Source organism: Centroberyx gerrardi, chromosome 20 (genome assembly GCF_048128805.1).
Source record: "Centroberyx gerrardi isolate f3 chromosome 20, fCenGer3.hap1.cur.20231027, whole genome shotgun sequence".
Classification (NCBI taxonomy): domain Eukaryota; kingdom Metazoa; phylum Chordata; class Actinopteri; order Beryciformes; family Berycidae; genus Centroberyx; species Centroberyx gerrardi.
Genome location: NC_136016.1, coordinates 15,324,676 through 15,338,827, shown reverse-complemented (window position 1 = coordinate 15,338,827; position 14,152 = coordinate 15,324,676). Strand labels below are relative to the sequence as shown.

The following is a 14,152-nucleotide window of genomic DNA, read 5'->3' as shown; positions in this document are numbered from 1 at the left end:
ATTAGGTGCGTCACACCAAAGCTTCCCTCAGAAATATTTCTTGCTGAGTGGAAACAATATTTAGACTGTGTGACACTAAATCCAGATACCAATATTTAAATTCTTTTGAAACAGCATTATAAGTCAAATATGTGACACTAAAACTCTCCATTGAAACCAATACTAATGAGATTCACTGAAAAAGTATCTAGATACAGCATAAAATAAAATACAGGTGTTCTAGGGCTCTATTTTGTCCAAACTCTGATTACATAAAATAAATAATAGCAATATGACCCTCCAGGGCAACCATGGCTGGTGAATGGAAGTAGGTTGATGTGATTTGTTTGGTTTATTAAACCAATGAAATTAGTGTTGGGACTAAGGTGAATTATTCCATGGGGAGAGAGTGGAAATGTTTGATGTTGGTGTGTACTGTATAGTCACAGTCGTATACCGCGCAGACCTCGAACGAAAGTTATCAAGGCTGCAATGATATGTGTGTTTTATGAAGTAGCAACATTTTGCTGCCTGACATTCTTAAGTCAATATTTCAAAAACTCAGATATTTCAACCTCTATGTCGGCTGTTCATTTGATTCATACTGTAGTGACCTTAAAGACAAATTGATTCTGAAACAGTAGTCCTAGTTGTTTTGCTTGTTTTTCCCAATCAGTGGATATCTCATTTCTGAATGAAACTTTTCTCATCCTGTTTCTGACCTTGAAGGGTATCTTGGTGGTGAGGGTGTGTCCATGGTAGATAACTGGCATGCCGTCGTCTCCATCCCAACAGTCCAACTCAACGCTCCTACAGCCTTGCAGCAGCACCTAGGCAACCATGACAACCCATAATAAGACAACAACACTCTGAGATGTTTTCAGGAAAGAAATTGGAGTCGTGTGTCAAAAAAAGTCTGAAATACTGGAAAAAAAAAGGGTGGTGGACTACTTGATTGTCTGAATGAGTGACTGACTGCCTCACCTGACTGTATAGCTCAACAGAGGACTCTCCTTTCAGCTGGTGTCCAGTCAGATAGGTGTTGTGAGAGGACTCGATGTAGTAGTAGGACAGAGGGTACTGCAGCTCCTCCGGGTTCATCTGGGACTCCTCGTTACGGGATGCAAAGTTCTCCTTGTCCATCAGGTACCTGGGAAGGGAAGATGAATGGTTAGAGTGTAGATCAACCAAGATGGAACTGCACTGATGGCAGCCTCACCATGGGATCAAGCAATCAGCCTATAACTCTACCCATTATTCCATCCATCCATCTAGATTGTGAAAGGTCACTTTTAGATCAGAAAAAAAGGTAACTTTCATTATATGTTACATCAAGAAGTGTTTAAACACTAGCTGCAAGAGAGGGGTGCAGTTGCTACCTCATGATTCACACGCAACCTGGTAACTGAATACCTGAATATGCATGTTTGTTTATGGAGAACACACTGATTTTGCTAAAAATGTTTATCAAAACCTTTACACATACTAGAGCAATGTATAGCAATTAAGCCAGGCAATTCTGTTCCTTCTTTTAAGTTTCTTATGAAAACATACATAAACTTGCCTTTAATATTTATTGATGTTTTGTGATATGTATGTACGTATATGTATGTGTTTGATATGAGTTACTGAGTCAGTATATTATTTAATTCTGTTGATCTGTTTCAGTGTAGACATGAATATATACCAACTGTATTTTTTGTAATATTTCTACATTTAATAAATGTTTGATATTGTTTGACACTGATTTGTGTATACTTTTAATATTAGCACTTTGTTTTGAAAGGGGTGATGATGACAGTTGTTATTATTACTATACCTTGCAAAGCCTTCAAATGACATCCAACCCATTTGTCGCATGCTTGATGAGGGCTCAAATTTCTGCAAGAGAAACACAAAGAGAAAACAATTCATCAACATTATAGATCAACTGCCCTTTTGTCCTTCCTTGTGTCTCAGGTTCCTTGCATCCTCTAGTCTACCCATCTATCATCTATTCATCAGTACACTCATTTATATCAACTACTATATCATTTATTCATCCTTCTCTCCCTCCCTACCTTCATGACCTCCTTCCTCTCCATCCGTCTATCCACCCAGTTCAGGTCAAATGCATTTATTAGAGCTTTTAACAATAAAACAGTGCTTCACAAAACAACAAAAAGCATGAATAAAGATGAAAATAAATACATCACAATTTTAAAATATGAGACAATATCTCTGTCCACTTTTCCTTCCCTTGCTCCCTCGTTTTACTAACCTACCTGTCAAATAGAGACAATCTCCTACCTCACATGCTCTCTACCTCCCCTCTTCCTTGCATTCATCCATCCATTCCCTCCATCCTTCCATCCAGCTCCCTTGTCCTCTCTCCCTCCTTCCAGTAATCTATCCAGCCCCTACCTGTATAATGCTGAGAATCTCATCGTAGCTGAGGTGTTCTCTCTGACAGTTGACCAGGAAGTCGTTGAGCTGGGGGATGGCCAATCCCAAGACGCCTAGTGACGCGTTCTCCACCCCGGTCCCGTTGGTCACGATGCTGGCCGCGGCGATGGCGTCCGAGATCTGCTTCTGGTTGTCGGACATCTGCTGCCTCGTCCGGATGAAGAGACCCAAATCTGAACCGTTACGGGTTAATAAGTCTGGAGGAGAGAGAGAGAGAGAGAAAGAGAGGGAGAAATATAGAGATATGGAATAAATGAGATTGAATAGCACTTTATATGAGCGTGTGTTGCATGTATGTGTGATGCGTGTAAACCTGTGTGTGTTCATGCGTGGGAATCTGTCTATGTGCATGTCTGTCTCTATATGCACGAATGTAAATGTGTGTGCTTGTACCAAGGTCTGGCTGTAGTCCTGTGTCCTTGTCGTCTATCCTGAGGTTGGTGTAGAGAGGAGCCGACTCTGGACTGGAGCGACTGCAGGGGACGGCGAAGGTGTCAAACAACTCCTTCAGGTCCTTCCTACTGCGGATACTGGGGAGGAAACACAGAGAGGGTACGATAAATCCACCTTGTTTCATTTAGAGATCACAGCATTCAAATAAGCATCTTGTTTTTGACACCAGCAGTTGCTTTATTAAAAGTGCTATAGAAATAAAGTTAATTATTATTATTATTATTATTGTTGTCAGTGGTGTGTACTCCTTTCTGTATCCTAGACTTTTTCAAGTTAAAGTTCAGGAGTGTTTCAGAGAATCACTTGTTTAGTTATACATAACCAGGCTCCTGTTGATATGCTTTTTAGTGTGGGTTGGGTAAAGGACGGGGTATGAAATGGCCAGATTGATTGATTGATTTAGTCACAAAGGGCTTCTCTTGTGATTGGATTAAAACTGCTGGTGGATACAAACTGATGCTTGAGATTCAAATTGTCATAATCCACACATTCCTTACCCATCGGAGAGCCCTTGGAACTGTCTAAGTTTAAGAGATGACTAAATATGGTAGTAATACACTTCAGCAAGTGTCTTTAGGAAGTAAAGCAGGAACTTTGAAAGACTGATCTGCTGAAGTAGTTAAATTTTCTCTGCATAGCTGTAGCTTAGCAAGTGTGCAATTAAAAAGGGATCTACCAGGAACGACAATACAACAGCAGCGGATGAGAGGATACAATGTAAGAAATGTAGGAAGAATGAAAACAATCCATTGCTTATCATTGCAAAACAATATCCATTGCTTATCAAGGCAAAGCACTGCTAAGCTCTCTTCCGTTTTACATGATTTAACATTATAGAAGCTGGAAATTATACAGAAAATGAACCTTTGGAAAAATGTCTTAAGCGCGATAACCTTGAGGAGCATTTGTTGAATTTGTTTTATCACACTGCTTGTAGCCCAGCAAGTCTGCTGTTGATAAGAACACAAAAATTATATAATAAGAGCGAGTGAGATGGTAAAACATGAGAAATTAGCATACATATCCAAAATCCAGTATATATCCTATTGCTTTTCAAGGCCAATCCCAGCTTTACTGAATGACGATGATTAAATATTTCAGAAAAAAATTGTTTATGCCAGGTTTTAGTTTGGCTAGATAACACTGAGAAATATTTATTAAGATTTTAAAACTTTGAATGGAGCCTGCCAAGCTGCCATTTGAATTCCGCTTCGGTTGGAAGACTTTGAAATATAGACTGAACAGCCTGCTTCACATTCATATTGTTACACATATTCCCTTTCGAACCAAGCCCACCTCTCTGACCAACAGCCTACTGCCTCCTAAAACTGGAGTAGCAGTGCAGCAAGTATGTTAAAAAAACAAAACAGGATCTCCAAAGTGGAAAAATGTATCGTATCTACCTGAATGACTTGAAGAGCTCAACGAACTCAATGAAGCTCATGGTGCTGTCCGAGATCATGAGATTCTGGAAGCCTTTGAAGCAGCCTTTCCCTCGACCGTGCCACGACCTGCTGCTCCACGCACTGCAACACACAAAGGAGAGGCAAAATATAAAGAGTTCCTACTGCCACTGACACATTAGAAAAGGCCGCTCTTCTGTGAAATGGCTTTTACCCTGAATGAAAATGGAAAAAGCTCATCTTACACATACCCCGGCTGTGTCTTGGAACTTCCCGATAGGATGGGAGAGGATTGTGGGCGGGATGGGTTGGAGCTCGCCATGCTGGAGGAAGAAGAGGAGGAGGAGGAAGAGGCCAGCAATCCAGGGCTCCTATTGGCTGAGAGGGAGAACGGTCCAGGGAAGCTGTCCTCTATGGAGGGAAACAAGACTGAGAGTAAATAAACATAAAATACGTAGACAATACAGGGAAGAGAGTGTTAAACTTTTTAGGCCATGTGTAACTTTTTCTTCAAATTAACACATTGAATGAGTTTATGATGAAGTTTATAATGACAGGGTGCGTTTTCAACACCTTTTCTTGGCTATGAAGTGAGCTACACAGACATCCATTGAACATAGGTGTAATAATCTCGCTACACCCTTACTTAGCATAATAGATCATCTATAGATTTAACCTAGATTTAGGTTATTTTTCCGTGAATTTATCTGATTCCTGAAAGTCTCACCTGGCTCTTCCTGGTCTATGCTGTCAGACTCTGGTCCGTTCCGATACAGTCCCTCCTTACAGCTCCGTGTTTTCCTGGAAACCATCTCGTCATCTGTGGCATCCCCACTGTCTCCCTGTGTTGCGGGGTAAAGCACACACACGGTAGTGGTAATGAGTAACTAGTCAGGATCAGAAGCTAAATCTGTGTGGGCTGGCTGGTTTGAGTATGGTTTGAATAACAAAGTGGACCCAAGGTTGATCTACTGAATCCTCAACTGCTTTGAAAGTTGCATCTTTTGTAGTAAATAGCAGAAGGAGAACTTGGTATGTACTGACCCTGACAAGGACCTTCTTCTTCTTCTTGGTCTTATCGTTACCCAGAGGGCTGTTCTTCTGGCCGGCAGGTTTCTCCACCCCGCCCGTTCCCATGTTCCACCGCCGCCCGCCAAACAGCTCAATGGCCTGGGCGAGCGTAGGGCCTTCGTACCTGGCTTCCTCCTAGCAGAGACAAACACACACACACACACACACACACACACACACAAAGCATTACAGGCAGAAAGGCAGGAAGGCAAACATGCAGATATAAACAGAAGAAATTTAGTTGAAGGCCACTGATTTAAACCATTTTGTACTACATAGAAGAAAATATTAGATTTTCACATCTTCATATGTTTAATATTCTTACCTCCGCCAAGGAGGTTATGTTTTCGGTGCCGTTTGTTTGTCTGTTAGCAGGATTACGGAAAAACTACTGGCCTGATTTTCATGAAACTTTGTGGAAGGGTGTAGCACGGGCCAAGGAAGAACCCATTAAATTTTGGAGCGGATCCGGATCCGACTCACGAACAAGCAATAATAGCACGAACCTTGGCGGAGGTCTGCGCTCTCCGAGTGCCCTTCTAGTTTTACTATGTTTATTTAATCATTAAGAATTATATCTTTCACTTGTTCCTGCAGCTCTTTGGGTCATTTTGAATTTTGAATCCCTCCAAGTATGCATTTGGTTTAATTCAGCCAGTGACAGAAAAAAGGTGTGTGTGAAAGCAAGGGACTGTCAAAAACACATCCAATTCACAGTTTACCTGATACAGACTGACATACTGCCTCCTCAGCCATTGCAACCTTTGGTCAGGAAACCTCTTCAGCTTCCTGGTTGCATTCACCAGCTCTGATAGGCCCTTGTGGAGCACTCGTGCTGTGTGATTGGGCGCCACAAAGTGCAGCAGCCTATGGGTAGAAGTAAGTAGAACACTTGAAATCAGTGTTAAATTACAAGGCAATCCCTCCAGTGTTTTGCAAACATTCAAAAACTACAGATAGCCATTAAATAAAGGAAGTATCCAAGTTGTAATGAGGGATATAAAATGTATTTCAAAGCAGGCTCTGGTGGTAACGAACCTGTTGTCGGTGGTACTGAGACCATAGAGGAGGCTGAGGCCGTTCTCCTCCACCGTCATCTGGCTCAGCTTGTTCTGCAAACACACAGCGTGGACGTCCACTCCATGGTGACCCAGGAACACCGCCTGGACATTCAAATAAATACAATGTCATGAGCACAATCTAACCCATGAATGCCACATGATACTCAAACACAAGGCATTATTGGTACACTTGACCAAAGAACATCATATGCGATTTATAAGGTGCCATGGTGACATTTTACTCTTTAAAGTATCAAATATAATGATATCTGCAGTGATGTGAAGTGTAGTGTTGAGTCCCCACATGAGAGGAATAAGGTGTGTCACCCAACTCTTTCATTTGAACCCAGGCTGAACAATGTAAAGATCCCTGATGTTACCGCTGTCAAATAATTTCACTGGTTTCCAATGCAATTTGGCGAATTTCCAGCAACACATGACAGCGTCTTGAAATGGATTGTCTCACTCCACTAGGATCAAAATAATCTCACTTGATTCAAGAAACCTCTTGAAACAAGTTGATATGATGTGAAGATGTGAAATTATCTAAAAAAAAAAAAGAATTTAAAACTCTGTACTAGATAAAATGACCTTTGAAAATGGATATTTTTGCAATGTAGATACTAGATTAATACTGTAATTTCATCTACAAACCTTCACCACTCCCAGGTCCAGCAGGCCCTCTGCCAGTCCTGCCACCACAGTCTGTCCCAGTCCCAGTGGAGGCTCAGTGGGGGAAGCCCCTCCGCTCTGAGGCTTACCTGCCATCAATCAACACATTTACGACATGTTTAAAATGTAATAAAGGCATAGGAAACTGGGTTGCTTGCCACGGATGTACACATTTACAACCACTTTAAAATATGTTTCTAACAGAGGAAATGGGGTTCACCTACCATGGATAAACACATTCACAATATGTTTAAAATGTAATAATGGCACAGGAAATATTTTTTCTATCACAGATACACATATTTTCCACATGTTTAAAGAGTAATAATGGTATAGGAAATGGGGCTTATCTGCTATATATAAACATATACATAATGTCTAAAATGTCCTGATGACAAAGGAAATGTGTTTGGCAGTGCTTTTAAGTTTATCTTAACACATTCACCGTTTAACAGTGAGAGCAATCTTCAACTCCTTGTAAGTAATCTTCGGGGAAGCACAATGGCTGACCCGTTAAACTGACCTGTTGGATGAAACTATATCATTTGAAACTACGGGCAACTGTCTGAATAATACAAACCCCAGTTTAGAGGGGCTACACAGGGTACTGAATCACCACAAGCCACCAGAACCCTACTTTCAATATAATTTAAATCCTTCATTTACTCTAAGGTGTCCTTTATTTTTATAGTTACCTATATAACATCTATTCAATTATTAGTGTGGTGCTTTATCTATAAAGGCTTTGCAGTTGTGTCACAAATCTATCAACCACAGTAAGTGCCATCATGGAGGCACATTGGAGAACTGGCTGTTCTTCAATGTAGAGAAACCTGAAAAAGATAGCGGTGGTGTGGGTGTACAGTAGGTGTGATATTGTAAGTAATATTGAATAGTCTGATAAGATAGATTTGTTTCCAAATTAACAAAGTAATTGTCTTGTCTTTAGTCATAGTATCAACTCCAAAACACTTGCTTGAGAAGAGTCAGCTCAGTTAACCTGAACAAACACTTGGTTTTTGGCTTTGCTAGCTAGCTTATTAACCAGCAGGCTAATTTAGCTTCTACCCGATATGTTAGCAAGTGAGCGAACCAGATGTGTTTACAACAAGACACTGATGGTAGCTTACCAGATACATATAGCTAGTTAACAAATTGATGTTACTGTATCTATTGATTAGATGTATCAGTGGTGAAATGATCAGTTCCCAGTCAAAAACACCACAGATATTAACCATCGATGTCTATTGAATTCTGATGAGACGGCATTGTTCATTTAGAAACGCAACCAGCTTTTCACTATGGCCCAAGAGATGTGGACCTCCACTATGGCTGCCAGAGGGTGTGTTATGTCACCTAAAAGTCATATTCTATTCTATTCCATTCTCTATCTTGTTTACCCCAGGTGAGTGTTGTGTTGTCGGGCTGTAGTCGCAGCAGGCAGCGGGCGGTGAGGTGGCTGTCCTGGTCGTAGTGGATGACTGTAGCCCCCTGCAGCAAGAACTGGTGCACGTCCGGCTGCAGTGACAACACGTACCTAGGCGGAAGAAAGCAAAGAGTGACTATCTGTGTGTGTGTGTGTGGGAGTCTCTTGTCTGGCTGTGTTTGTGTCTGTGTGTGTGTGTGTGTGTCCTACCAGGGGATGAGCTCAGTGCCGTGGCTGAAAGCTCGGTGGGTCTCCTCAGTCCCCTGAAACTCCACATCCTTCACCACCTGCTCCAATGACAAGTCACTCTCTGAATCCGACAGGTCACCTACCGTGAATCTACAGATGGACAGAGGGTGGGGTTCAGGAGAAAGGATGGAGGATGACAGAGGAAAAGAAGTGGGGGTTGAAGTGGAGGAAAAGGGAGAGACAGGTGGGAGGCAGGAGAGAAAAAGATGAGAAAAAGGAGAAAGATGAGAGATGAGATCAAGAGGAAACAAATGCATCAGAGACTCTACCTACAGTAACATTTACTTAGCAAGTGCATCACTATTTAGAAAGTGCATTGAGGTGCAGTCAAAAATTGAAAAAAGAAAGAAAAGAAATGACCTGCATCTAACATATACCACAATAAAAAAAACAGTACTCTGTGCTGTAGTGCAGGGGTTTGAACAAGCAAAAAGCATCATGCATTTGTCATTGCAAATTCTTTGACTACAGATCAAACTACTACAATTCAAACCATCTAGACATTAGTGAGTAAGCTCCAAACTCCTAAAACGCTTATAACCACTTACAAGACACGGTTTGATTCTGGTGGCATCCTAAAAGAGTGGGAACTAGAGCAGGGAGAATGAGAGAAAAGAGGGAGGGGAGGAAGGGTAAGAGACATGAAGAGCGGACACAAAGGTCAGCCACGTCTTCAAAAAGAAAAGAAAAAAGAACAGAAAAAAACAAAACAAGAATCAAGAGGATGCAACAGGAAGATAGCTTGAAAGTGGAAGTTACTTTAGTTCTCAGCTGCTTTCCAAAACAATCAGCCTAGATGGAAATATTTGTTCCAGTAAGGTGTCAGGAACAGAGAAAATCATTTTAAAAACACTTGAGCAAGAAAACCAGTGTTTATCTAGATCCCAGTACAGACAGATTAACACCATATCCCTCGCCAAGTGGGTTGTTATCTGCTGAGAGCTCCAGCATGGCATCATAATTCAGTCCTGAACTGTCCAAGAACTGTCTAGCAACACAGAGAAACACAACATTTGTACCAACATCACAGGCCAACCCCAAAATGACCCCTGCAAAATTACCATAAATCCAGTGCTCCAACACAACGTTGTGTCTAACTTCCAGCCACCAGTGCGCTGAGAACTACCAGATCTCTATTCCTTCCTGTCCTGACAGGAAACTAAACCTGTTATCTGTGTTTATTTGAGCATCACCTCATCGCAATAACAATCTTAAAATATGTTCCTTCACAAACCCATTATCTTGTGCCTGTGTTGTGCTTTATGAAAGAAAATTGGAATGACCCAGAACAAGATAGGGGTTTGCTAAGCATCCAGTTTATCTGGGCCCAGAAGTTATGTTGTAAATACAATGTATCTAAAAAAAGAAACCTGGGATGTGACAGACTACATACACCAGGAAAATGTGCAGAAAATGCCAGAAAAATTTCTAAAAGCTTTCCGCCCAAGGAAACCACTGGCTTTACATCATATTGTTGAACGGATAGCATAGGCATTCCTGTTAAAACACAAGTCATTGCTTCACTGGACAGTGTAGTAGCAGCTGTGTTGAACAATCAAACTTTCACTCTCATGCACTTTGTACAAAACAATGATTATGTGATGTTGCAGTCATCTTATTTGTACCAAGGGAGAATGCCATGGTATATCCAGAAACACCCTTTCTACTGCTAACTATGATTATGAACCAACGATGCAATAGTCCACTCCATTAAATCTTTAAATAGATATTTTGTATCATCAGCGGCGCACATTTATATGCTAAAATAAGCATGTTCCACAATGTAAGACACACAAAACACTATGCCAACACCCTTAGTACATCCACCCTTTTGTAGGAGAGGAAGTTCAATTGTGTGTTGATTCTAAAGCAAGTGACCAGCCGTGCCAAAGCAAGACCCATGCAGCCAGTGTGAGTGAGGTCTGGAGCGGCCACAGTTCGAAAGCCGTCGTGGGCCGTGGCAGTCCCCATAGTTCTGATATGAGACTGTACGCAATGCACCCTTTTCTTTTACTTTGTCCTGGGGTCATTGTCTGTGAACGAACAGGAAAAGAAAGAACTCAATTTTGGAAAGTGACCTTTGGCTGGTAGGGTCACGGCTCTACATAATAGAAACTTTCCAATCTGCCATAAGTGCCATAAGAGACGGAAAGTGGCACAATAGCGGCCCTATAATGGAATGGGGGATTCAGAATGAGGAAACGGGAGACAACTGTTGCTGACTTTTAGGTGTAAAATTCTACACTTTAACACCAATTCTCATGTCTCAGACGTGGAGCTGATGAGGCAAGATTAGGTTAGGTTTGTGACAATAGTAGCGTCAATGGCAGGAGGCAATTTGAAGACAGACGCTAATCCCTTTTTATCTTGTATCATTACATTCACCTTTCTTGGGAAAAGGCAACTAATTAGATCGCTCTGATCCCATTTGCTTTTGCAATGTGTGTGTGTGTGTCAATGTGAGAGAGTGAGAGAGATAGAGACAGACAGAGACAGAGAGACAGTGTGAAAGCAAGAGCAAGAGAAAAGATATTGATAGAAAAGAGGAGTCAACTTGTGCAACAGCCCACCTTCTACTCTGCACTACTGTATCAAATAACCCCGGGCCTCCCTGGGCAGCGGGGAGGCCCAGTTTGTGATGAAAAATAGAGATCATCCTTCAGCTGGACGCCCCGGGTTCAAGACCCCGTGACAGAAAACATCCACCCTGCTGCAGTCCATGAGCAAGACTCTGAATCCCAAGCAAAAATATATTTTTTTGTCCTTTAGGAATAAATAAAGTGTGAATAAAAAATAAATACAAAAAAAAAGGAAAACAGTGGGTACTGACTGATTGCGGCTGCGGTCCCTGAAGGAGTTGTTCCTGGAGGCTGGGGACGGGCCGGTAGAGGAGGGGCTGGTGGACGGGTCATCAGGGTCCTCTGCCTCCAAACTACGATTACAGGACCTGAGGAGTGAAGAGGAAGAGGAGAGGAGGAGAGGAGAGGAGAGGAGAGGAGAGGAGAGGAGAGGAGAGGAGAGGGGAGCAGAGAGAGAATACAGTAAAGTAGAGAACAGAGTAGATTACAGCAGGTCAGAAACATTCATTCCATATGTTTTTTTAAACAGGCTGCAGTTGTCTGTGTGATTGTACCTGATAATCTGGAGGATACTGCTGACAGTGGCCTCCTTCTCTGGGACGTGCAGACCGTCTGGACCGGACCGGGACAGGAAGTTGTGCTGTCCACTATAGTCAGACACAAACTAGAGAGAGGGGGACAGACAAGATAAGGACTGATGGAAGTAAACAAACCAGACATCGCATATTCTTACAGCTTAAGTGAGAGTGAATTTGTGCATATGTCTTGCCTCTACTGCGTCATCTGTATTGTCTAAAAATACTAGCTTTTCTATGTGTATGTGTGTATGAATGTGCGTGTGTGTGTGAGTGTTTACCTCCAGTGAGTCATCTGTATTGTCTAGAGGAGGCTTGAGGCTGATGATGCTCGCCGTCCCGTCCAGCGCGTCACTCAGCTCCTTCAGGAAAACCCCGCAGAACGGCACCACCTATGACGTAGGGACAGGAGAGAGAATAATGCATCCCATTACTGCTGCCGGTACAGTATTCTCATTATTTTACCTTTACCACATCTCCAAGAAGTTCAGTTTTCAGGAATGAAGAAACAGTGATTGATTATGCATGCATTATTGAACCTATATATGAGTTTTGAATGGGTTTCACAGGCCCTGGGGTGACAAAACCTAAAGAAATAGTGATAAAAACAAGCTTTTCATGCAACCATAGCATACAGTAAATACCTCATGAGGTAATTCAGGACTAAACCACACAGCAAACTAGACCATCACATTTCCCAACGATGTCCCAGCAGCCCACCTTGCATCCTGGGATATTGAGAGCTCTGGTGACGACCTTCTTGTACTCGGAGGAAGACTCGTGCTGAGCCATGGCGTCCTTCAGGCTTCTCATGGTCTCGATGTCCGACTGGTCCATAAACTGCCACATCTTCAGCACCTTACGGGACCTGGAGGACAGAGGAAAATGCAGACGTCAGTTGGCAAAAAACCTAATGTTTTTGAGAGCGTGTGTGTGCATGCGTGACTTTCTGTTTTGTTTTTTTTCCCTTTCACAATTAAGAAACAAAAGGTCTCACGAAGAATTAAAAAATGAGAAAAATCCTCCACACTGACATTTTGTTGGCATTCACTTCTACCCGGGAGTTCATAGTAGGAATTAGGATTGGGTTAAGGTTAAAGGTAAGGGTGAGAATAAATGTTACTAGTGACTAGTGGTAGAGAATGAATGTTAGAGAATGAATGTAAGTCAATGGAAGGTACCTGCAAGTGTAGTAAAACAAATGTGGTTGTGTGTGAGAGAGATGTGTATGTGCATGAGAGAGCGTGTCTATGAGCATGTGTGTGCGTGAATGTGCGTATACCTGTGTATGCTTGTGTGTGCAGTATCAGTGTGTGTGTGTGTGTGTGTTCCTTCTAACCTGAGTCCAGCCAGGAACTCCATGACAGCGTTATAATTCCCCATGTTCCAGCAGCATTTAGCCACATGGACCAGGTAGGAGAAAACCTCTCTCTTCTCCTCCATGGAACTCGCTGTCAGCACCAGCCACGTCACCCATGAACTCACCTGTTGATACAAATATATTGATTGATTGTAAAATAGAATGTTACGGTCACAGTCAAAGTGATACAGCATCAGCCACAGCCTCTTCTTTGCTTCTCCGCCTTAGAGTCTGCTGTAAGGACCAGCTTTATCAATCAAGAACTCAACAGAAAGAAGGCATTAATATAGAAAAACATTATGATTTAAGGTATAGAGTTGGCAATGATCTGTTCCTCCATCATACTGGAGGTGGATCACATAACTGTCCCATATCCAATATTTAATAAAAAGCCAATATCAGCTGACATATTGGCAAATAAATATATCAGTCTAACCACAGTCATGTACAAACAAACCCATAAAACCATCACAATTGCCTTTTGTCCTTCTCTATTGAACACAACAATGATATTCAATGACTAAAACATAATAATATTACCTATGATGAACTGTCAACATAACACCTCTCTACATAAATAACATAAATCACCCTCTCTTCCTTCATGACATATGCTGCGACAAAACCCCGACCAGAGCAACCTGTTACACTCTCTGGTGGTTAAAACATCTCACAAGCTTGATTATTGGTGCCCCATGCTGCCTGTAGTTGTATGAAATTGTTTTGCTGGTGGATATATTTGATTGAATGATGTATGTGAAAGTTTTTTGACTAAAATGGTGGTTTAATTTCATGTTCAGAGCCAAACAGTTTTATGAAACTAACAAAGGACAGAACACCGGAGAGTAACTGCTTGTTGCTGTCAGTGTGTTATTACTA

General features: G+C 41.8%; 1 protein-coding gene across 3 annotated transcripts in view; it reads right to left on the bottom strand.

The window, feature by feature from the left end:
* Window positions 1-14,152, bottom strand: part of plce1 (phospholipase C, epsilon 1) — a 94,757-nt gene that overhangs the window by 19,979 nt on the left and 60,626 nt on the right. For all 3 annotated transcript variants that reach the window (XM_078290708.1, XM_078290711.1, XM_078290710.1), the window contains exons 10-28: window positions 13,253-13,398; window positions 12,634-12,781; window positions 12,195-12,305; window positions 11,893-12,002; window positions 11,590-11,706; window positions 8,721-8,849; window positions 8,485-8,621; window positions 7,067-7,173; window positions 6,390-6,514; window positions 6,074-6,218; window positions 5,325-5,486; window positions 5,008-5,122; window positions 4,532-4,691; window positions 4,281-4,403; window positions 2,818-2,954; window positions 2,383-2,621; window positions 1,799-1,860; window positions 964-1,129; window positions 702-809 (exon numbers count right to left, since the gene is read on the bottom strand). In XM_078290708.1, the coding sequence (XP_078146834.1) occupies window positions 702-809; window positions 964-1,129; window positions 1,799-1,860; window positions 2,383-2,621; window positions 2,818-2,954; window positions 4,281-4,403; window positions 4,532-4,691; window positions 5,008-5,122; window positions 5,325-5,486; window positions 6,074-6,218; window positions 6,390-6,514; window positions 7,067-7,173; window positions 8,485-8,621; window positions 8,721-8,849; window positions 11,590-11,706; window positions 11,893-12,002; window positions 12,195-12,305; window positions 12,634-12,781; window positions 13,253-13,398 (2,547 nt within the window). The remainder of the gene's footprint in view (window positions 1-701; window positions 810-963; window positions 1,130-1,798; window positions 1,861-2,382; window positions 2,622-2,817; window positions 2,955-4,280; window positions 4,404-4,531; window positions 4,692-5,007; window positions 5,123-5,324; window positions 5,487-6,073; window positions 6,219-6,389; window positions 6,515-7,066; window positions 7,174-8,484; window positions 8,622-8,720; window positions 8,850-11,589; window positions 11,707-11,892; window positions 12,003-12,194; window positions 12,306-12,633; window positions 12,782-13,252; window positions 13,399-14,152) is intronic.